The 25,000-nt window shown below is 42.9% G+C and overlaps 2 protein-coding genes across 4 annotated transcripts in view; one reads left to right on the top strand and one right to left on the bottom strand.

Moving 5' to 3' along the window:
* The window catches only part of LOC127632340 (neurexophilin-2-like), a 248,107-nt gene extending 247,616 nt beyond the window's left edge, over positions 1–491 (top strand). Inside the window, exon 4 of one of the 3 annotated variants that reach the window (XR_007969074.1) lies at positions 476–491. The gene's annotated coding sequence lies outside the window, so the exon portion shown is untranslated. Of the gene's footprint in view, positions 1–291; positions 352–475 lie in introns of those variants that run through there. The other 2 variants (XR_007969076.1, XR_007969072.1) reach the window with 2 other exon arrangements.
* Positions 1–25,000, bottom strand: part of LOC127632325 (contactin-associated protein-like 5) — a 116,895-nt gene that overhangs the window by 37,238 nt on the left and 54,657 nt on the right. The window contains exons 4-7 of the mRNA XM_052110848.1: positions 13,928–14,075; positions 11,489–11,692; positions 9,696–9,880; positions 5,923–6,066 (exon numbers count right to left, since the gene is read on the bottom strand). Of these exons, the coding sequence (XP_051966808.1) occupies positions 5,923–6,066; positions 9,696–9,880; positions 11,489–11,692; positions 13,928–14,075 (681 nt within the window). The remainder of the gene's footprint in view (positions 1–5,922; positions 6,067–9,695; positions 9,881–11,488; positions 11,693–13,927; positions 14,076–25,000) is intronic.

Below are 25,000 nucleotides of genomic sequence, written 5' to 3'. Positions count from 1 at the left end.
CACAGTCACCATCATTGTGTCCTTGAGTAAGACACTTAACTCCAGGTTGCTCCGGGGGGATTGTCCCTGTAATAAGTGCTCTGTATAATACATTGGTACTCAGAAGGTTGCTGGTTCGAACCCCACAGTCACCATCATTGTGTCCTTGAGTAAGACACTTAACTCCAGGTTGCTCTGGGGGGATTGTCCCTGTAATAAGTGCTCTGTATAATACATTGGTACTCAGAAGGTTGCTGGTTCGAACCCCACAGTCACCATCATTGTGTCCTTGAGTAAGACACTTAACTCCAGGTTGCTCCGGGGGGATTGTCCCTGTAATAAGTGCTCTGTATAATACATTGGTAATCAGAAGGTTGCTGGTTCGAACCCCACAGTCACCACCATTGTGTCCTTGAATAAGACACTTAACTCCAGGTTGCTCCGGGGGGATTGTCCCTGTAATAAGTGCACTGTATAATACATTGGTACTCAGAAGGTTGCTGGTTAGATCCCCACAGTCACCACCATTGTGTCCTTGAGTAAGACACTTAACTCCAGGTTGCTCCGGGGGGATTGTCCCTGTAATAAGTGCACTGTAAGTCACTTTGGATAAAAGCGTCTGCCAAATGCATAAATGTAAATGAGTAACCAATTCTTGATATTTTGAATTTAAGTTACTAAAAATGAACATGAGACTCGCCTATTGGGGTTTTTACAACCTTAACCATTAAAGTGGTGAAAGCATTTTCCTAAATAAGTAGCACTATGCATGAACAATATCTAAAATAATTTAGATACAATCACCAGGAAAATTTTTGGGCAAAATGTATCCATACATGACCAATGTGATATTTGAGTGGTGTACAAGTACTTGATTAGTCGATTAATCGCACACATCCCTAGTAATGAAAAACACAATGGAGTTCCAGAGGAATCCTGGACAACTTTTGCACAGAAGTTGCTCTTTTGTTGCTCAAGACACTTATGTGTCATTTCAGTAACACCTTTATCTCAGATGCTTCTCCTTAAATTCCTTTGGAGAAAATAAAATCGTCAAAAATGGTCAAATGTTGACATAGAGTGAGAATATAGGGCTGTAAAATGAATGTGGATTGCATAGCTCAGGTCATTGGGCGGCTGTGGCTCAGGTGGTAGAGCGGGTCGGCCACTGATTGCAGGATTGGTTCGAATCCCAACCCACATGACTCCACGTGCCGAAGTGTCCTTGGGCAAGACACTGAACCCCAAGTTGCTCCCAATGGCAGGCTAGCACCTTTTCGCAGCTCTGCCGCCATTGGTGTGTGAATGGGTGAATGAGACGCAATGTAAAGTGCTTTGAAGACCATTTGCTCTTTGGAGAATTTGGTGAGAAATGTTCAAGATGCAGAGATTTCTGGCTCCCAGGTGTCTTTTACACAGGTAACGAGCTGAGACTCTTAAAGGGAGTGCTCCTAATCTCAGCTCGTTACCTGTATAAAAGACACCTGTTCACAGAAGCAATCAATCAGATTCCAAACTCTCCATCGTGGCCAAGACCAAAGAGCTGTCCAATGATGTCAGCGACAAGATTGTAGATCTACACAAGGCTGGAATGGGCTACATGACCATCGCCAAGCAGCTTGGCGAGAAGGTGACAACGGTTGGTGCGATTATTCACCAATGGAAGAGCTGTCAATCTCCCTCGGTCTGGGGCTCCATGCAAGCTCTCACCACGTGAGTTGCAATGATCAGCCCAGAACTAAACGGGAGGATCTTGTCAATGATCTCAAGGCAGCTGGGACCATAGTCACCAAGAAAACAATTGGTAACACACTACGCCGTGAAGGATTGAAATTCTGCAGCGCCCGCAAGGTCCCCCTGCTCCAGAAAGCACATGTACAGGTCCGTCTGAAGTTTGCCAATGAACATCTGAATGATTCAGAGGAGAACTGGGGGAAAGTGTTGTGTTGTCAGATGAGACCAAAATCGAGCTCTTTGGCATCAACTCAACTTGCTGAGGAATGCTGCCTATGACCCCAAGAACACCATCCCCACCGTCAAACATGGAGGTGGAAACATTACGCTTTGGGGGTGTTTTTCTCATAAAGGGGATGGGACAACTTCACCTCATCAAAGGGACGATGGACGGGGCCATGTGCCGTCAAATCTTGGGTGAGAACCTCCTTCCCTCAGCCAGGGCATTGGGTCGTGGATGGGTATTCCAGCAAGACAATGACCCAAAACACACGGCCAAGGCAACAAAGGAGTGGCTCAAGAAGAAGCACATTAAGGTCACGAAGTGGCCTAGCCAGTACTCAGTAGTGCAAAAAGATGACAGTTTCTAAAAATGTAAACATAACATACTATGAGATAATGTTCTATGCACATAGCAGTTATTGAGGTAGCAGACAGTTATAAAGTGACAGTAATTAAAGTGCAACTCAGGACACGTGTGTGTCAAACCAGTCTCTGAGTATTGAGGAGTCTGATGGCTTGGGGGAAGAAGCTGTTACACAGTCTGGCCGTGAGGGCCCGAATGCTTCGGTACCTCTTGCCAGACGGGAGGAGGGTAAAGAGTTTGTGTGAGGGGTGTGTGGGGTCGTCCACAATGCTGGTTGCTTTGCGGATACAGTGTTTTTTGTAAATGTCTTTGATGGAGGGTAGAGAGACCCCAATGATCTTCTCAACTGTCCTCACTATCCTCTGCAGGGCTTTGCAGTCCGAAACGGTGCAAGTCCCAAACCAGGCAGTGATGCAGCTGCTCAGGATGCTCTCAATAGTCCCTCTATAGAATGTAGTGAGGATGGGGGTTGGGAGATGTGCTTTCCTCAGCCTTCGAAGAAAGTAGAGACGCTGCTGGGCTTTCTTGGTGATAGAGCTGGTGTTGAGGGACCAGGTGAGGTTCTCCACCAAGTGAACACCAAGGAATTTGGTGCTTTTGACGATCTCCACAGAGGAGCCGTCGATGTTCAGCGGAGTGTGTTCACCTTGTGCTCTCCTAAAGTCAACAACCATCTCTTTTGTTTTGTCGACATTCAGGGACAGGTTGTTGGCTCTACACCAGTTCGTCAGCCGCTGCACCTCCTCTCTGTATGCTGACTCGTTGTTCTTGCTGATGAGACCCACCACGGTCGTGTCATCGGTGAACTTGATGATGTGATTCGAGCTGTGCATTGCTGCACAGTCGTGAGTCAGCAGAGTGAACAGCAGTGGACTCAGCACACAGCCCTGGGGGCCCCAGTGCTCAGTGTGGTGGTGGTGGAGATGCTGTTCCCGATCCGGACTGACTGAGGTCTCCCAGTCAGGAAGTCCAGGATCCAGTTGCAGAGGGAGGTGTCCAGGCCCAGCAGGTTCAGCTTTCCAATCAGGTGCTGGGGAATGATTGTGTTGAATGCTGAGCTGAAATCTATGAACAGCATTCGAACGTATGAGTCCTTATTGTCTAGGTGGGTGAGGGCCAGATGGAGGGTTGTGGTGATGGCATCGTCCGTTGAACGGTTTGAACGATACGCAAACTGCAGTGGGTCTAGTGAGGGGGCAGCTGGGTCTTAATCTGCCTCATGACGAGCCTCTCAAGCACTTCATGATGATGGGTGTAAGTCGCGACGGGACGGTAGTCGTTGAGGCAGGACACTGAAGACTTCTTTGGCATGGGGATGATGGTGGTGGCCTTGAAGCACGTTGGAACAACGGCGCTGCTCAGAGAGATGTTGAAGATGTCGGTAAGAACATCTGCTAGCTGGTCTGCACATCCTCTGAGCACTCTGCCAGGAATGTTGTCTGGTCCAGCAGCCTTCCGTGGGTTGACTCTACGTAGAGTTTTCCTCACATCTGCCGTGGTAAGACAGAGCACCTGGTTGTTGGGAGGAGGGGTCGAATACTTATTTCCCTCACTGTATATATACCTAAAAGAGGCATGCGTATAAGCAATGCTCTGCACATATATAGCATTTTTTTTTAACCTTAGCGGTGTTCAAAGCGCTTTACACTGTGACTCATTCCCCCATTCACACTCCAATGACGGCAGAGCTGCTATGCTAGGCACTAGCCTGCCATTGGGAGCAACTTGGGGTTCAGTGTCTTACCCAAGCGTGCCGCACAAGCCCTCAAAAGTGAAGCCAAAACATCTCGATCGCCCCCCGGTGACTGGTCCTAGTATAGGTCATAATCCCCGCCTCCCCATGTTATTCAATGGGATGTGAGACCAACTAAACAATTCAATTACACTTCACATATCTTTTTTCCAAAGATAGTTTCTGTCATTTACTGTCGTTTCTATCACGTTGATGTCATTTCAAGTGTTTGTTTTCAAAATAAGTTTGTTTTTAGTTATTTGATGCTATAAAAACGCTGCTGTGACATCATGATTGACAGCTGTGATTGACAGGTTCTCTGAGCGAAGTAGTCACTGAAGCACCAACTGACTTTTTTTCGGGATCTTCGGAGGACTGAGGAGATTGGAGCTTTAAATTTAATATCTACATTTCTATAATTAATTATTTCAATTATTTTTTGCGATTGATTCAGCGAGAGTGAGGGCGGGGCCTTGATTTCGAGGCTTTACTTCCTGCTCACTACTGCGCAGGTCTGGTCCCGAAATCACAACTGCGCAGACTCAAGTCCCAAGATGTCAGCGCCATATCGGGACACTGGCGGCTTCAGTTCTCACCAATGGAAAAGAGCGAAGGGGCGTCGGCCATCTTTTTTTACAGTCTTCGGCATGTGGAGTCATGTGGGCCGGGAAGCAAACCACCAACCCTGCAATTAATGGCCGACTCGCTCTACCACCTGAGACACAGCCGCCCCAGCAATAATCAATCTATGATGTATGACAATTGTGTGACTCTCTATGCCATGAGCCACTGAGAGTCTTAAAATGCCTCTGACGTGTGAGAGACAAAAATGAACGCACCGCGTGACACTGCTCATGTTATCCTGTCTGTAATAAGTGACACAATTGTATAAGACCACCCAGCAGTGAGAGAGACATCCCTGTCTGCTAACTGAGGAAAGAGCTCTTTAAAATGTATGTCTGCCCCTTTAAATACACGTGCACGCATCAAGTCTGGCGCTGAGTGCCCCAGGAATTCTGTTTGATTGACTGGTTGTAGGCTAACAGTAGTGTAATACGCTTCTCATTCAACGTTTGGTCAAATGCATGTCCAGTTCCGTTCTCAATGCATGATATAGGCGAACCGAACTATTGATCATGTACATCTCAGATGGCGTTTGTGTGGAGCGACTACATATTGCGCTGAGTAGCGCATCATGAGCCTCTGCGCGTGTTTACGTATGTGTGTGTGTCGGCAGAGCGGTGCTCGCTCAGTAAAGCGTGGTGCCAGAGACTACTTAGCCGTGCATGCTAACTGTATATTTATGATTAAACACAGTCTTTTGCAATTCACTACCAGACTGATATCCGAACCCAATTTTTTGGGGAAATCTGTTGCACATTCATAAGTGTAATAACAGGAACTTGAACACAAAGGGTCGCGTGGTCATGCAAGTACTTGTCTTGTTTCACACTAAAAGTTTGAGTGAACACGTCACTTTTAAATGGGTTTGAAATGACATGAGGGTGTTTCAATTTTGCATGAACTACTTCGTTGAGTTAGTAGCACTAACCTCCAACACTGGCATGCATATGCTTTTCGTAGACTATGATGACTGAATAAGTAAAAGCAGCATTTTTGTTTTGTTGTTGAAATAAATAAGCACTGCACTAGCATCATCATGGATTTAATTCCCAGAGGACATGCATACTGATTAAATGTGCCCCATCAATGCACTGCAAGCTACTTTGGATAAAAGTGTCTGCTCAATGAATAAACATTTTAATATGCATAAATGGGATTTGATGGCCTTTAAACCCACTCGCTGTGAAGCTTTGATTCTCAAAGGTGACGGGCTTATTTGAAAGGTGTATTTTCACTTGCACTAGCAATTGTACAAAAACAAACTTACCACTGTATAGATCTGCGGCTTCCGTCTTTTGGCCATGTCGATGACACTGACGCCATTGTAGTTGAGGTTCTCAATGCAGCCATGGAAGTTTTCACGGAGAAACGTCCCAGGCTTGCCAGGCAAAGGGATTCCTCCGAAACTGAGCTTGAATAAGGACACACAAACACATAGACACGCACACACACACACAACACAACACACACACCGCACACATGCACACGCATGGACCACACACACACATGCACACCACACTCGCACGCACACACACACACACCACAAACGCACACACACACGCACACCGCACACATGCACACGCATGGACCACACACACACATGCGCACACGCACGCACCACACACGCACGCACACACACACACCACAAACGCACACACACGCACAGCACACATGCACACGCATGGACCACACACACACATGCGCACACGCACGCACCACACACGCACACCACAAATGCACACACACACGCACACACACACCGCACACATGCACACGCATGGACCACACACACACATGCGCACACGCACGCACCACACGCACGCACACACACACCACAAACGCACACACACACGCACACACACACCGCACACGCATGGACCACATACACACACACACACACACACACGCACACACACACGCAGGCACACACACGCAGGCACACACACGCAGGCACACACACACACACACACGCAGGCACACACACGCAGGCACACACACACACACACACACACGCACACACACACGCACACAGATCCCAGAGATCAATAACACACTAATACTTTTGCATTGTACAGAAGAGCTCAGAGGACAATCTTTATAAGACAGCGGGTGTTCGGCAGACACTAATTGTCTGAGCAGACAGTCCGGATCATTATATGGTTTAATTTCTGTACTAGATAAACAAGAATGATTATGCTGTGAGCTTTGACAGCTCTGTTTTAAAATGTGAAGGTCTAAACGTGTCGTAGTCAAGAGAAACATGACATTTATGATTTATTTGTGTGATGCAAAACAAAAAAAGAAACCAGCCTGATTTTATAACAATTTCATAAACTGAAATCTGTCTGATTAATATATTAATTCATATAAGAATTACTTTTAATTAAATGTGTAATCGTGGATTAATTCCCAAACAACTTATTATCTGAACTAAAAGTATTAATTAATGTGTTAATTACCACAATGAGCCAAAGTCATGTATTTGAACTTTCACCCAATACGGGTGCTGTAATATACATTGATAAATGCTTAATTACTGCAGTATTACTGCAAATGCATGTGTTAATTACAACAATTTAAAAAAGAGATATACAAAATATCACATACACGTATTTATATGTGACATTTTGTATATCTCTTATTTTATCTCTGCATCCCACTGTTTTATTTTTGTTTATTTTAAATGTTTTTGGAAACCGATGTTTAATAAACAGCTTTTAAAAAGTCAAATGATGGTCATTAATGATAAATGAGTTCTCAAGTCATGACTTTATATTCAGTACTTTGGTGTATCAGCATTTGTTTTAATTAATTATTAACTAACGGTTCTCAAAGATATCATTGTAATTAACACATGCATTTTCAGTAATAATACAGTAATTAAGCATTTATTAATGCATATTACAGCACCCATATTGGGTGAAAGTTCAAATACATGACTTCAGCTCATTAATTTAACACATTAATTAACACTATTAGTTCATATAATAAGTTGTTAATGAATTAATCCATGATGACACATTTAATTAATAGCAATTTATATATGACTTAATATATTAATCAGACTCTTTATTAGTTGCTGATGTGGCAATCATTAATGAATGAATTAATCATGAGTCATATATTAACTCAGTATTATCTGAGCATTAGTTAAGCATTAATTAAGCATGAATTAATGCTTATTAATGCACCCGTATTGTAAAGTGTTAACATCACTTATATGCCACTTTCACATTCGTGCGTCTCTATCAGGTGAGTTACCAAACAAGCGAAACATGTTTGAATAAGTGTATCTAGACCAGGGGTGCACACACTTTTTTGTGTGATGATCTACTTTTAAATGAGCAACTCAATAAAAAAAAAACACAGTTTCATTTAAAATAAGAAAATGCTTGTTGGGACTACTGCATGTATCCCTACATGGAATTCATCTTCTAATTAATAAACAAATATATAATAATGTTCAATGTTGATATCATTCAGTTTTAAAACTAAACCCAAAACACCTACAGCACAATAGATTACAATAGTCAGGGCATTTACCTTATTCTGATGACGAGTAAATATTGACCAGGCGATGTTTTGTTTATTCAGTTGCCATGACAACTAGGTTTGCACATACACGCCTTGCAAGGACGTCTGAGAATAGCGCGCGAAATTGCGATGCTACTGCCTGGATTAGCTACTGTCTGATTCCATTCAGTTTTGCCTAATCCGGGCAGTAGCGTCGCAATTTCGCGCGCTTTTCTCAGAAGTCCTTGGAAGGCGCGTATGCGCAAACCTAGTTGTCATGGCAACTGAATAAACAAAACCTCGCCTGGTCAATATTTACTCGTCAAGTGCAAGTCAGACAGAAACTAAAAGATGGAAAGACATTATATATTTTTCTTTTTAAATTTAACGGAAGTACATTTAAATTTAGTGCGATATACCAGCATTGCCTTTGCGATCGACTGGTAGATCGCGATCGACGTATTGGGCACCCCTGATCTAGGGTGATCTATAACAGTAGTGTAAAAATGACCGTTTTGAAATCATGCGTTAAAGTAAGTGTTATAATCGGCAATTGTACACATGATTTGTGTGACAATGATTAAACCACACAAGTGTCGCAGCACCTCTAGTGTTCAGCAGGTGCAAATGCAGCTAAACGTAAACAGCGGCATGTAAAAGTCAGTTTGCAAAAATGCATAGAAATTACATAGAGTAACGTTCACACAATGAGACCAGGTTGAAAGAAATAGACAAACCCAGTCAGATGATATTTAAATCAGAGGATGCCACATGTAGTCTACACTTAATCCAGCCGCTAAATGAAAACACAAGGCTATTTATTAATCAGTGTTCTTGCAGTTGTTTTTGTTCTCCTTCTCGTTTAATTGGGCCTTTACTGAAATCAACAAGTTAAAAATATCTGCGAGCAGCATTGATGTAATGTCAGAGCATTCGGTCTGTTGTGTGGCTGTGATAACAGTGTAGCACTTTGTAGCACTTAGTGAAACGATACAATGTGTCAAACAGGCACTCGCAATCCAAAGTAAATTATATACTTTGATCTTTAGCCAACATTGGAGCATGTTTAAAAAGGCCAAAGGATCAATTTTGAGAAAAAGTAGAGAGAGTTTTGACCCACGAATATCACAAGTGTGACTCACAAAGGGTGCATAAGGGTCAAGCCCCAGGATGGGATGTGTTTAATATGGCGAGGTGGGGTAATGTAATAACCAGCATGATTTTAACACATCGTTTTCACATTTCCACTTTTGGGATACAGATGCAAAACTATTACAGGCTAAACTTCTCTATTATTCTCGCTTAACTATTTGCTCCAACAGGAAGTAAAAAAAATAAGAGAAAAAGCTGATCCCATCCAAATAGGGCGTTAGCGCTATATGCATTCCCATTAGTGCCGTTTTGATGCTAACGTTATTTTTGCTGACTGTTAGACATGTCATATTCGTATTAATATATATAGGATTAATTTAGAAACTCATCAAGGCCTGATTGCTGTCTTGAGAATGATTTACACTCAGATATCACCTCGTAGTCGATCTCCAGCGTGTCCTCCTGGCCCGGACTGCGGAAGTGTTGCGTGTGTCCGTCCACAGAGAAATTGATGTGTTTGTTAAAGCGCTCAATTTGAACGGAGTGCCAGTGGTGGTCATCCAGCAAGCTTCCTGATGTGACCGAGGGTGAGCGACCGCTGGACTGAGGCGTGGCATCATCTGAACAAAAAATGGAAAAGAAAGACTAATAACCTCGTGATCTTAAAGAGGCAGTGTATCATTTCTGCTCAACTTCTGGCAGCAAATAGAAATAGGATCTGTTTAGAGCGACCGGCACTCAGTGGCTTCGGGACTATCTGTTTGTCCCAATAAAGGAAGACAAAAGGAGATGTTTGGGATTGAAAAACAGTGATTATTCACTTTTAGAAGTTCTAGATGAGTTCAGTCAGGCAGTTGATTAAAGCACAAATCAGAGATTTGATTCAAAGACAAATCAAAGGTGGAAATGTTGCGATAGAAACGGGTTCTCACGCAGCTGTAACATGTCTGAGGGAGAATGACACGCTACAGCAGCAACATCAAAGACAGCACTGATGATGGGACGCCCCCTCTCTCTCTCTCTCTCTCTCTCTCTTCTGCTTTCATTTTTAACATTATTTTCTTCCTTTCCTTCCTTTTTGTTTTCTTCATCTCCTTTCTTTCCTTCTTTCCTTATTGTTTTCATCTTCTTTCTTTTTCTATCTTTCTTTCTTTCTTTTTTGTTTTCATCTTCCTTCTTTCTTTTTCTTTCTTTCTTTCCTTCTTATTTGTTTTCATCTTTCTTTCTATCTTTCCTTCTTTTTGTTTTCATCTTCTTTCTTTCTTTCCTTATTGTTTTCATCTTCCTTCCTTTTTCTTTCTTTCTTTCTTTTTTGTTTTCATCTTCTTTCTTTTTTTCTTTCTTTCTTTTTTGTTTTCATCTTCCTTCTTTCTTTTTCTTTCTTTCTTTCCTTCTTTTTTGTTTTCATCTTCCTTCTTTCTTTTTCTTTCTTTCTTTCCTTCTTTTTTGTTTTCATCTTTCTTTCTTTCTTTCTATCTTTCCTTCTTTTTATTTTCATCTTCTTTCTTTCTTTCATTTTCTTTCTTTCTTTCTTCCTTTCTTTTTTGTTTTCATCTTTCTTTCTTTCTTTCTTTCCTTCTTTTTTGTTTTCATCTTCTTTCTTTCTTTTTCTTTCTTTCCTTCTTTTTTGTTTTCATCTTCTTTCTTTCTTTCTTTCTTTCTTTTTTGTTTTCATCTTCTTTCTTTCTTTTTTGTTTTCATCTTCCTTCTTTCTTTTTCTTTCTTTCTTTCCTTCTTTTTTGTTTTCATCTTTCTTTCTTTCTATCTTTCCTTTTTATTTTCATCTTCTTTCTTTCTTTCATTTTCTTTCTTTCTTTCTTTTTCTTTCTTTCTTTCCTTCTTTTTTGTTTTCATATTCTTTCTTTTTTGTTTTCTTCATCTCCTTTCTTTCTTCCTTTCTTTTTTGTTTTCATCTTCTTTCTTTCTTTCTTTCCTTCTTTTTTGTTTTCATCTTCTTTCTTTCTATCTTTCTTTTTTGTTTTCATCTTCTTTCTTTCTTTCTTTCTTTCTTTCTTTCTTTCTTTCTTTATTGTTTTCATCTTCTTTCTTTCTTTCCTTATTATTTTCATCTTCCTTCCTTCTCAGGTACTTCTCTTTAATCTGTGATTTCATTCTCTAGTCCATCAGAAACACTTCATTACAGTGGTGTGATTAACATCATGATTCTCATCTGCAATTTCCTTTTCATTGGTATGAAAAAACAATCCACTCCGTTCTCTTCCACTCACCCAGATTGAGATGCAAACTGAGTCTTCCTCTCTGAAGCTCCAGAGTGATGAAATCTCCTCTCTGACCCTCTCCATGAACCAGAACCCCTTCGGCCTGATGGCTCCGGAATCTCAGTGATATCACGTCTTTCACCGTGCTGGTGGACTTCTGGTTGAACCGGTAGAGCAAAGCACTGCGACCATCAAAGTCGGCCACGTCTGACTCTGGAAAAGGAGATCAAAGAGAATGGGAGAAGAGCCACACATCTGCGCTCTCTGCACTTGATCTGACTTTACGGCAAGTTACTATGGGAGTAAATCATATACAGTTCTACACCATAAACACTGCTATTCTCTCAGATGAATTTCATTGCAAACAATGGACATGCCATAATTATTCCTCTGACATATCACTGCATTCAGAAAGTATTCAGACCCCTTAATTTTTTCACATTTTGTTATGTTGCAGCCTCATGCTAAAATGCTTTAAATTATAATGTATTTTTCTACATCAATCTACACTCTATACCTAATAATGACAAATAAAAAAACAGATTTTGCTAACTTTGCAAAAGTATTCAGACCCTTTGCTATGACACCCATTTTTTAGATGTTTCTACACTTTGATTGGAGTCCACCTGTGGCAAATTCAGGTGGTGGTGTAGTGGTCTAAGCACATAACTGGTAATCTGGTAATCAGAGGGTTGCTGGTTCGATCCCCACAGCCACCACCATTGTGTCCTTGAGTAAGACACTTAACTCCAGGTTGCTCCGGGGGGATTGTCCCTGTAATAAGTGCTCTGTATAATACATTGGTACTCAGAAGGTTGCTGGTTCGATCCCCACAGTCACCACCATTGTGTCCTTGAGCAAGACACTTAACTCCAGGTTGCTCCGGGGGGATTGTCCCTGTAATAAGTGCTCTGTATAATACATTGGTGCTCAGAAGGTCGCTGGTTCGATCCCCACAGTCACCACCATTGTGTCCTTGAGTAAGACACTTAACTCCAGGTTGCTCCGGGGGGATTGTCCCTGTAATAAGTGCATTGTAAGTCACTTTGGATAAAAGCATCTGCCAAATGCATAAATGTAAATGTAAAAACCAATCCATGAGGTCAAAGGAACTCCCTGCAGAGATCAGAGACAGGATTGTGTTGTGGCACAGGTCTGTGGGAGGCCACAAAAAACCTTTGCAGTTTCCCAAATGCACAGTGGCCTCCCTAAATCTTAAATGGATGTTTGGAAAAACCAGGACTCTTCCTAGAGCTGGCCGCCTGGCCAAACTGAGCAATCGGGGGAGAAGGGCCTTGGTAAGAGAGGTGACCAAGAACCCGATGGTCACTCTGGTTGAGATCATGTGTGGAGACGGGAGAAACTTGCAGAAGGACGACCATCACTGCAACACTCCACCAATCTGGGCTTTATGGCAGAGTGGCCGGACGGACGCCTCTCCTCAGTGCAAGACACACAAAAAAAGCACCTAAAGGACTCTCAGACAGTGATTATCCGGTCTGATGAAAAGAAGATTGAACTGTTTGGCCTCAATTCCAAGCGCCATGTCTGGAGAAAACTAGGCACCACTCATCACCTGCGCAATACCATCCCAACGGTGAAGCATGGTGGTGGTCGCATCATGCTGTGGGGGTGTTTTTCAGTGGCAGGAACTGGGGACTGGTCAGGGTTGAAAGAAAGCTGAATGTAGCAAATTACAGAGATACCTGTTCCACAGCGCTCAGGACCTCCGATTGGGCCGAAGGTTCACCTTCCAACAGGACAATGACTCTAAGCACACAGCCGAGAAAACTCGAGTGTCTTAGGGACAACTTTGAATGTCTGACTGGATGTCATGAGTGGCTCAGCCAGAGCCAGGACTTGACCCCAATCAAACATCTCTGGAGAGACCTGAAAATGGCTGTCTACCGATGGTCCCCATCCAACCTGACAGAGCTGGAGAGGATCCACAGAGAAGAATGACAGAAAATCCCCAAATCCAGGTGTGCAAAGCTGGTCATATCATACCCAAAAAGACTTGAGGCTGTAATAGCTGCCAAAGGTGCTTAAAAAACTTGGGGAAAAAAGCACAGTCTGGAGTCTTGCCATGGAAATTTTTCTCATGTGTGATGGATTAGGTAGCAACATGAGGGTGAATAATCACAGAATAAAGACTTGAAAGCCATGCACTTGTGTTATGGTGTGTTTTTACCCTGTTGACAAGACCAGAACTGCTGGTGACCAGCACATGTTGTCTTTTAGATGTTGGTGTGCTGCTGTCTCTACCAGGCTGTTTTGTTTTGCTGGTGAACAACATGGCAGCTAGCCCAGCACTAACCAGCCTGGATCAGCTTGGACTTTCAGGCTGAATGCAGGACTTTCCATAAGGGTGTGTATGAATGCATGGTGCCATCAACAAATGGAATAAATAAATGCTAAAGACAGTGTATGGTGTAAGTTATCACTCACTGTATGTGCAGCCATAGACCTCCAACCGTAGACCCATTCCTCCTCTGGGGCTTCCCTCGAGGGGGAGAAGGCGCAAATATCGAGTCCTGATTGAGTGAGGGAGTTTGTGTTGGACCAATGTGTCTGCATCAGTGTTTCCTGCAAATGTCTTTAAACACAAACACAAAGCAATCCTAGTCAGACATGTTTATATAGACATTACTAACAATGGTAAGTGGTCTGCACTTATATAGCACCTTTTTAACCTTAACGGTATTCAAAGCAAGGCAAGGCAAGGCAAGGAATACCGTTGAATACTGTTGCCTTGCCAACGGTATTCAAAGCGCTTTACACTGTGACTCATTCACCCATTCATACACCAATGATGGCAGAGCTGCATGTAAGGTGCTAGCCTGCCATTTGGAGCAACTTGGGGTTCAGTGTCTTGCCCAAGGACACTTCGGCATATGGAGTCATGTGGTCCAGGATTCGAACCACCAACCCTGTGATTAATGGCCGACCCGCTCTACCAACTGAGCCACAGCATCTCGGTTGTGGATATGGAGAACTGCCACTCCAAACAAGCCCCGCAGACAACATTTAGTATCCAACGCATTGTAAGATGCAAACCTTATATTTGAGTTTAGTTCTTTGTTCCCATGTGAAGATAAATAAGTTGCTTCTAAACTCGAGCAAAACTAAATGCATGCTGTTTAACCGCACACTGTCTGTACCCGCCAACCTGACTAGTATCTTGACTTTGGATGGATCTAGACTAGATTACGTGAACAACTATAAATACTTAGGCACCTGGTTGGATAATTCACTTTCTTTTCAGTTTCACATTAATGAGCTTCAAGCCAGAATTAAATCTAGAATTGGCTTTTTATTCAGAAATAAAGCCTCCTTCACTTATGCTGCCAAACATACACTGGTAAAATTGACTTTACTACCAATATTGGATTTTGGCGATGTCATTTATAGATCTGCCTCTACCTCCCTTTTGAAAAGATTAGATGTGGTCTACAACAGTGCCATCCGTTTTGTCACCAATGCCTCTTTCAATACTCACCATTGCGATCTATATGCATTAGTGGGCTGGCCCTCTTTACATACTCGACGCCTGACCCACTGGTACCATTTTATATATAAATCAATATTACGAAAAACCCCTCTGTACTTGAACTCTCTCCTTGTTATTGCCCTATCTATCCGTAACCTGCGCTCTAGCAGGTACATCTCCCTAGTAACCCCAAAAGCAAATACCTCTTTCGGCCGTAACTCCTTCCAGTTTGCTGCTGCATCCGACTGGAATGAGTTACAAAAGACTCTGAAACTTGAGAACACCATCTCTCTCACTTCCTTTAAAAAACGACTATCAGAGTTTCTGCCGGTCCGTTGCACATGTTGACCCCTATATTATAAATTCATATTCAATTTATCTCTGCTCTACTGCCTTTGGTACCATGCTTGCACTGTCCTGCACATTATCTTACGTGTTGTATGTTATACTGTACAATATCTACTTGCACAATCATGCACAGTATCATTTACTACTTATGTAGTTACTTGGTTATTTTTAGTTTTTTTTCGATAACAACTTGATGCCTTTACTATAGAATATATTTCACTAATTGTTTATATACCGGTATTTTACTTAAAATTTAGTTCCTTGTGTATTTAATGTGTAATTTGTATAATTTCATGTGTAACTATTTGTATGTCTTGCACCTTCGCTTTATCTTGGCCAGGTCGCCGTTTCAATTGAGAAAGTGTTCTCTACGTGCTCACCTGGTTAAATAAAGGTAAAATAAAATAAAATAAATGAAATTAGCCGGGCTGTTTAGTTTTGTCATGTTTATTAAAGGTTCTTTGGAAATAAATCACTTCCTGAGAGGGGAAGATGCAGGGAAACGGTGTTTGGAAGATGGTGGCCAGTCTGTTTGTCTTTCACAGTTAGAGTGCCAAAAGCATCCAGACCAATAGTCTCATTTCCTTCACCTTGTCTGCATCATTAAAGTTAATGAAAGATCAAGGATGTGATGAAACGTCGGGAATGAGAGAGTTTGGGGTTGCTGAAGGGCAGCGTGACTGGCATGTTTGTTCATTGCCCAGTGAATTTTAAACCATTTTGACTCATTCTGAATAACTAGTGATAAGAGTTTCATGCAAAGTCTATTTAGCAAGCCCGTTTCCTCTTTGGCCATCTTTGAAACGCTCATGGGGAGATATTTTTCTATGTAAACTAGTGACATGCCAGTACAGCTCCTACCTACTTGAATGGAGAAAGACCAAAATCTCTAAAACAGTTGGTCAAGACTGGTATCATAAATGATGATTCTTTACATCAGATTATAAAAACAATTAGCTAATGTGCATGCATGCTCTATCAAGAAGTCTCGCAGACTTGATTGAGATTTATTTGATGAATATAAAACAGAAATGTGATGTCTATCTTTGGCGTTAAACCCCGTCTGGTGGTCCGAAGAAGTTGTACTCAGAACCGTCCTAGCCTGCCGGAGATAGGAGGCAGGGGCGAGGAGCCTACCCCCGTGCAGGACGGGACTCAACAGGTGGTGCTGGGGTGGAGGAGGTTTATAAAGAGCAGACTTATAAAGCAACGGCTTACATGTGATTGGCTAGGAGTTACCCAGCTAATGGTACGATGATGTACAGCTGCTAGTCTTCCCGCTAGAACTACACAGCGCTTACATTTATCGAGTTGATTGACAGGTGATGTCTATATCTAAAAGGTGATTGGCGGGACTTCCTACATCTTTCTACATCTATTGACCATTGGGAGTTACATTTTCCCCCCATTCATTTTAATAGAAGTGACCGACGTCTGCTAAATATTCTCTGGTTTCATCGCAACCGAAGTGTGGCGTTAATGATCAGGATCTCAAAAGATGCGAAACGAAGTTGAAAACAAATCATGTGAACTGTCCTTTTTTTTAAGGAATACAGCTACTTTTAATCAACAAAATAAAAACACTGATAATGCTTCCAGAGCAGACTAAAGGAGTCTGTGCCACTGTATATATATATATATATTTAATGCCTAATTAGAAGTTAGTACAAGATGATTGATTTTGATCTCTTGGTGTTCGGATGACTTTGAGGCTGTTGAACTTGATATTAATCATTTATTTAGTGAGAAAACGACTGTGGGGGATAAATCACAGAAGTAAACGAGAGAAGAAATAGTAAATAAGGATGATGAAATAATAGTACTAAGAACAATATCCTCCATGTATTATCTTGCCTTTCATAACAGATTTCCCTTAAAGGAATATTCTGGGATCTATGTATATATATATATATATATATATATATATATATATATATATATATATATATATATATATATAATTAGAAAAAAGAAAGAAATGGAGGTTAAAATGAGGCACCTAGAATGGAATTTTTGGAGGGTTTAAAGGCAGAAATTAGAAGCTTATGATTTTATAAAAGCACTTCAATTAATTATTCGGTTAAAAACAATATGTTTGTATTATTTGAGCTGCAAAGTTGTTTTCATTTCATTTTAGAGTCGGTTTAGGATTTAAGGCATATCATCATCATGGTTGTAAAAATATACATTTACACAGATGTGGTTAGTAAGTGATTTTATCAGACTATTATCATATTGTTTACGTCTTGTGTTTATACTTTTGATACAGTGAGTATTTTAATGTTTACAGATTGACCCCCATTGACCCCCATTGACTCCCATTGACCCCCATTGACTGTGGTAATCAACCATCAAGCCACAAATGCTGCCGAATGAGCTTATCTTGTATTGAATCCGGATGTAACACAGTTAAAGGATGGGCAAGGAGGAGGCGAGAACCAGCTTGTCAACATAAATAATAGTTTAATGATAAACTTAAAAGAAGAAACAAACACACACATGACGGACATGCCCGTAATTCTCGCTCTCTCGAACCATCGTCACCGGCCGCCTTTATCCCTCGCGCGCCTCATCAGGCCGATTGGGGACCGGGCGCGCGATATTCCGACCCTCAGGCGGACGACAGCCGCTCCAACCCCGGGCGAACCGGAGTCAAACCATTGACCCCCAGCGGGCAGAACGCCCCTCCACTTTTCTGGCAGCAAATGGGGACACTCCGCCCCTGGCAGCGGCCCTACCGCTCCGGGCGGTCGGAGAGTTTCTTCCCTCCTCCCCTCACGGACGGCGGTCTCCCTCGACCCCTCCGCGTCTCTGGGGACGGCAGGGCACTCCTCCGCCCCCGGCAGCGGCTCCCTCGCTCCAGGCGGTCGGGGTATCCAGTCCCCACTTGCCCCCCGGACGATGGCCGTTCCACGCATCCGGGAGGTCGGGCTACTCCGTCACCCAGCAGATGGCAGCGGCGCTCCCCAGGGTGAACGGCAGTGTCGAGGACTCTGCGACGGGGTCCCTCCTCCTTCCCGGTTTCGGCACCAATTTAACACAATTAAAAGATGGGCAAGGAGGAGGCGAGAACCGGCTTGTCAACATAAATAATAGTTTAATGATAAACTTAAAAGAAGAAACAAACACACACATGACGGACATGCCCGTAATTCTCGCTCTCTCGAACCATCGGCCGCCTTTATCCCTCGCGCGCTTCATCAGGCCGATTGGGGACCGGGTGCGCGATATTCCGACCCAGCACCACCCCCCTCCGCTCCACACCGAATATTAAAAATACAGCATGTCCTGGATGCACGTAACTCACTTTAACATTTGATGTGTCTGTTAGACCAACAGTGCGTATATTAGTATGATGTAGCATGCGGCATGATCTACTGCACACGCATGTTCTACTGCACACGCATTGATTTTAATGCGGATGTCTAATGTTCTGACAGATCTTGAGATATTTCAGCCATGACTTAAACAGTCTCATCTTATCTCCGTGCTCACAACTTTACATGGGAGACCAAGCATGAAAAATAGTGCATGCAAAAATACGATCCATAATTCAACAACGCTCTCTGTATGTTTTATTCAAGGAAGAAGGGAATAATGGAATCCAACTTCCCCCAACATCCCAGCGGACAATGAACGGAAAACTTAAAAAAGTAATTCTCCTTCTCAACCCAAGGATGAAGGCCCAAGTGTTTAATCCTTGAACTGAACAATAGACTTCTTATGTGTTTGGTTTGGATAGACAAAGAGAGGAAGAGAAGAAGAGAGAGAAAGATGATGATACAAACGCTTCCCAAAGATGTTCATTAGTGAGACTAACAAAGCAGAAAGGACTAAAGCAACTCAAACTCAAATTATATTCTTAAACCTTGAATTAAGCCCTTAAATAATGAGTTCCCCCACATCAATCACATTTATTTCCTTTATAGAGCACCGCTGTCTGGTCCAGGGTGTAAAAATTTCATACATTTTTTTACAGACCTATCGTGAGCTCAGAGGTTGTTAATCGAAGGCATTTGCAGCTTTTGAAGCCACCAGTCCACATTATTTCAACTTTATTTAAAATAAAAAGCATGTTTAGCAGCTGAATTTCTGGTGAAAAACTATGATGATATACTGTATGTATCTTAATGTTTTGCAAGAACATTAAACTATATTTGTGGCAGGGCGGAGGTCGTGATCCTACACACCCGCTCCCGTATTAGGCTAATTATGATTCCGTGAGGGTTAAAGGCCGACTGCGGAGGATTGTGCGGGAGAGAGAGATCGTTAGCGGACATGTCCATCATGTGTGTGTTTGTGTCATCTTTTAAGTTCATCATTAAACTATTATTTATATTGAAAAGCCGGTCTTCGCCTCCTCCTTTCCATTGATCCCTTTATACTGGTGCCGAAGCCCGGGAAGGAGGAGGGATACGCCGTAGTAGAGTTCTCGCCGCTACCGTTCACCCCAACGGAGCAGCCGCGGCCATCTGCCGGGGGACGAGGAGCCCAGCCGCCTGAACGAGGACGATAGCCGGCGACCGGGAGGGGAGAAGGGGCTCCTAGCCGACCGCCTGCAGCGGTCAGGGCCGCTGCCAGGGGCGGAGGAGTCACCTACCGGCCGCTGAAACGTGGCGGGGTTTAAGACCGCCAACCGCGAGCGGGGAGGGGCTCACTGGCGACCGCCTGGAGCTGGAGAAACGCTGCCAGGGGCGGGGGAGACCCCTTCTGTTCCCCGAGAACGCGGCGGGGCGTTCCGTCCGCCAGGGACTGGAGGACTGCCTCGGATCCGCCTGGAGAGGCGCGGCTGTCGTCCGATAGAGGGTGGAGGAGTGGCCGAGGAACAAGCTGCGGCGTATCGGAGAACTGGCGAGTAAGAGTTTTTTTTTTCATCTCTCTCTCCTCTCTCTCTCACTGCCGCTCTGCATTGGCCTTTTCCCTCTTTTAAATTTTACAGTTTTTTGGGGGGTACTACACTGGGGAAGTACCCCCCATTGTAATTATTTATGTTTCCCTCCCCTTGTCCAGGTAGACGGGGATGACCTGCCGGCAGACAGCGCAGAAGGCGCGCCCTCCCCCAGGTAAAGGAGAGAACAAGGGAGGAATGTGGCAGGGCGGAGGGCGGGGCCGGGTCGTGATCCTACACACCCGCTCCCGTATTAGGCTAATTATGCTTCTGTGAGGGTTAAAGGCCGACTGCGGAGGATCGTGCGGGAGAGAGAGATCGTTTACGGGCATGTCCGTCATGTGTGTGTTTATGTTGTCTTTTAAGTTTATCATTAAACTATTATTTATATTGAAAACCCGGTTCTCGCCTCCTCCTTTCCATTGATCCCTTTACAATATTGTTTCTATACTTCTAATAAACAACTTTAAATCAATAGTTTTATGTTTTGCCGTTGTTTTTAATTTGATTGCGTAATTCGCCATGCTCCATAAGGTTGTAGTTTATTCCCTCATAAAAGAACGCATTTGTCTTTTTACCTGATTTTAAATTTTCTTTTGCTTTAAGTCAAAGTTTCTGATGTTGTGATTCACCTTCAATCAATAATCAATATTTATTTATAAAGCACATTTAAAAACCAAAGTACAAGGTAAAATGGTAATTACAAGAAAATAAAACATACAAAACAGATAAAACAGGTCACAATAATTAAAATATTGAAAGCGAAAGTGACAAAATATGTCTTTAGTGTAGACTTGAAGGTTGAAATTGAGGGAGCTAATCTAATATGTAGATGTAGTTCCATAGTTTCGGTCCAGCGACTACAAATGCTCAATCACTGCGTTTGTTTAGTCTAGATCTAAGTAAAGAGAGTAAACCAAAATCTGAAGATCTCAGAGTTGTAGGAGGAGTTTATGGCTGAAGCAAGGTTGACAGATATTTAGGAGCCAAACCACCTTGGAGCTGGTTGGTTTGGTTCATGGCTTACAACACTCTATTATGAAGGTTTTTATAACATTTTTACACAGCATACACACAGTGTTATACATTTTAACCGGTTAATTAAAAAAATCTAAACAATTCGGATAATAAGGTATCTAGAAAGTATTCACACTATTTTTAAGTGCCCACGATAAAAATACTGTGCATGTTCATTAATGCAATTTACTATATATATATATATATTACTGTTATACAATTCATGTAAGAAATGAATGTAAAGATATGCATATAAGTTCATCTTTTCAGATAAAAAATATATATATTTATTTACATTTATGCATTTGGCAGACACTTTTATCCAAAGCGACTTACAGAGCACTTATTACAGGGACAATCCCCCCGGAGCAACCTGGAGTTAAGTGTCTTACTCAAGAACACAATGGTGGTGACTGTGGGGATCGAACCAGCAACCTTCTGATTACCAATGTATTATACAGTGCACTTATTACAGGGACAATCCCCCCGGAGCAACCTGGAGTTAAGTGTCTTACTCAAGGACACAATGGTGGTGACTGTGGGGATCGAACCAGCAACCTTCTGATTACCAATGTATTATACAGTGCACTTATTACAGGGACAATCCCCCCGGAGCAACCTGGAGTTAAGTGTCTTACTCAAGGACACAATGGTGGTGACTGTGGGGATCGAACCAGCAACCTTATGAGTACCAATGTGTTATACAGAGCACTTATTACAGGGACAATCCCCCCGGAGCAACCTGGAGTTAAGTGCCTTACTCAAGGACACAATGATGGTGACTGTGGGGATCAAACCAGCAACCTTCTGATTAGCAGTTATGTGCTTTAGTCCACTACGCCACCACCACTCGCTTGTGTATTTCACACTTGCTTGTGACTTGAACATGTGTGACTTCCCACCTCTGATGTATACAGTATAATATATATATATATATATGTATGTATGTATGTATGTATGTATATTTACTGTACACAGTATATATAGTTCATCAGATGAGGTTTATTGATGAGAAATAACACAAATGAGGAGTAATAATAAAATAGTTAAACTGTCAGCAACTATCGGCATAGACTTTTGACGATAACCGATAAATCCAACTATCGGCACTGATAAATCGGTAAAACCTCTAAAGAATACGTCTGAAAGTAATACTGCTGAAAAAGTGGGCACGCACTGTTGATGAAGATAATTGTGGCAGGGCGGAGGGCGGGGCCGGGTCGTGATCCTACACACCGTATTAGGCAAATTATGCCTCCGTGAGGGATAAAGGTAGACTGCATGGGATCGTGCGGGAGAGAGAGAATTACGGACATGTCCGTCGTGTGTGTGTGTGTTTATGTTGTCTTTTATGTTTATCATTAAACCAAAAGCACGAACACAAACATAAGCGCACACACACACGACGGACATGCCCGTAATTCTCTCTCTCTCGAACCATCGTCACCGGCCACCTTTATCCCTCGCGCGCCTCATCAGGCCGATTGGGGACCGGGCGCGTGATATTCCGCCCCGGCCCCGCCCCCCTTCGCTCCACAATAATGAACATAAAGAATCCGCTAATTATCTATTTAGTTTCTTACTTGATCTTAATTGACATGTATAATTTGTGAAATGTTGTTCACTATTTGTCTTCTGGTGGGGGTTTGTGTTTAGGTTTAGAGTTGAAATGTTGTCTAGACGTTTCCTTTTATAATTTGCCAACGTGATGCATTTATATGCTCTGAACTAGAGGTGGGGGAACAAATCAATACGACAACACAGCATCACTCTTTCATCCCGATATAGAATCAATAAGCAGGCTTCAAGTATCGATCAATGATAATCATTATTATTATTATTATTATTAAGGTACTGTTGACATTTTGCGTTGCTTTGAAAGTTCAATATAGAGGTCAATTAGCGGCGAGCTATCGAACCTCTTCTGAAAGGGGATGAAAGAACGTCCTGTTTCGAGACGCTCCATTAACATTCTCATCTAGCGTTTGGGTTTATTTTGGTTTGTCGTACATATGACAGAAAACAAACAGTAACTGTTATTAAGTCCTGAGTCTTAAGATATTATCATATAGTGTATCGTATCATTTGAAGACTCTGAGCTCAATATGTTGCAGCAAGAGCCTTTACAACAGATGATCTAATTAAGCCTTTAGCAGCTTTAGCGCCACACAATCGATATTGTGCCATGGCCTCCTCCGGCTGTATGGAAACAACTTAAGAGCCAGACAGAGACAGATATCTATAAACACGTTTCTAATCTGATTGACCTTTTCATAGTGGCGTAACAGAATCTGTCGCATTGTGATGAACATTCTTGGCCACTTTAGCCGCTGTTAGCAGCTTACACTTAAGCTCCTCCCAGTCATTTCCTTTGATTTCAAACATGCGCTGATTCGGACGCCAAAATCGTATTATGTGGGATGAACGTGGGCAGTTTACAGAGCAAAGACATCAAAGCACTCAGACATGCCACTGCAACCCCAATCCAACCTCTCCCATATATGATGTTACATCACTTTGGCAGGGCGGAGGGCGGGGCCGGGTCGTGGTTCCGTACACCCGGCCCCTAATCAGGCTAAAGGCCGACTGGAGACGACAGTGGGACAGAGAGACAGTTCCGGGCAGCTGTCCGACACCTGTGTGTGTTTGTCTTTTTGTTTTAGTTTTATATTAAACTATTATTTATATTGTCAAGCCGGTTCTCGCTGCCTCCTTTCCATTAATCTCTTTACACTGGTGCCGAAACCCGGGAAGGAGGAGGGATGCGCCGTAGTGGAGTCCTCGCTGCTACCATCTACCCCAACGGATTAGCCGTGGCCATCTGCCGGGAGACAGAGGAGCTTGGCCACCTGAGTGTGGACGAATGGCCGCCGACCGTGAAGGGAGAAGGGGCACCTAGCCGACCACCTGGAATGGTCAAGGCCACTGCCAGGGGCGGAGGAGACCCCTACCAGCCGCTAAATGTGGTGGGGTCGTAATGACCGCCGACCGCGAAGGGAAGGGGCTCCTAGCCGACCGCCTGGGGCGGGGGAGACTGTCTCAGATGACAGTCCCAACTTGAACTGAGTTGGGTTGCTAAGAGACATAGTGCTGCAGCATTGTTTATCAGTTGGTTGCTAGGAGACATCTCTAATAAGAGTCAAACCCCTGCTAAGCTAACGGGAGCGTTGCAGTTCTGAATATCGGGGAATGGAATGCATTTATAGTCAGAGATATCAAGTCGGAATATCCCACATTCAACTTGAACGGAACACAGCAGAACCGTGTATCCTGACCAAACGAAATTTATTGCAAGCAACATTTAAAACACAAATATTATTAGATAGATTTGTCCAGGTATTATCAGAGATCAAACAAAGCTGTCAAACGTTAATTGCACTGAAGTTGATGCAATTAATTAGTTGTTATGTTCCCTTGGTCCTCGAAATTCCCCGTGCATGAGCGCGATCTCCAAAGCAGACACGGGACGACATATAGGAACATGTGACTCGATTGGACTGACAGTGATGATTTCAGCCACAGACATTATTATATATATATTTCTTTTCATGCAACAATCGTTAATTTAATTATGGAAGGATGCATTTTTGAAGTTCAAACAATCTGGCACAAAAATCTGAGGGGGCACGTGCCATATTTTGGCAAAATAGAATTGTTTTAGTCAAAGCTGGAGTTTTCGTCGAGGTTGATCTGCTTATACCGTTCTAAACACAGCGGGACAGTTGAGAGTCTCAGCAGAGAGCCTTCTGAAATGAAATATATTGATTTTGTGTTCGTG

This window comes from Xyrauchen texanus, chromosome 39 (assembly GCF_025860055.1).
Source record: "Xyrauchen texanus isolate HMW12.3.18 chromosome 39, RBS_HiC_50CHRs, whole genome shotgun sequence".
In the NCBI taxonomy this organism is placed as follows: domain Eukaryota; kingdom Metazoa; phylum Chordata; class Actinopteri; order Cypriniformes; family Catostomidae; genus Xyrauchen; species Xyrauchen texanus.
Note: the sequence above shows the minus strand (reverse complement) of the source record. Positions and strands in the feature narration are given on the sequence as shown.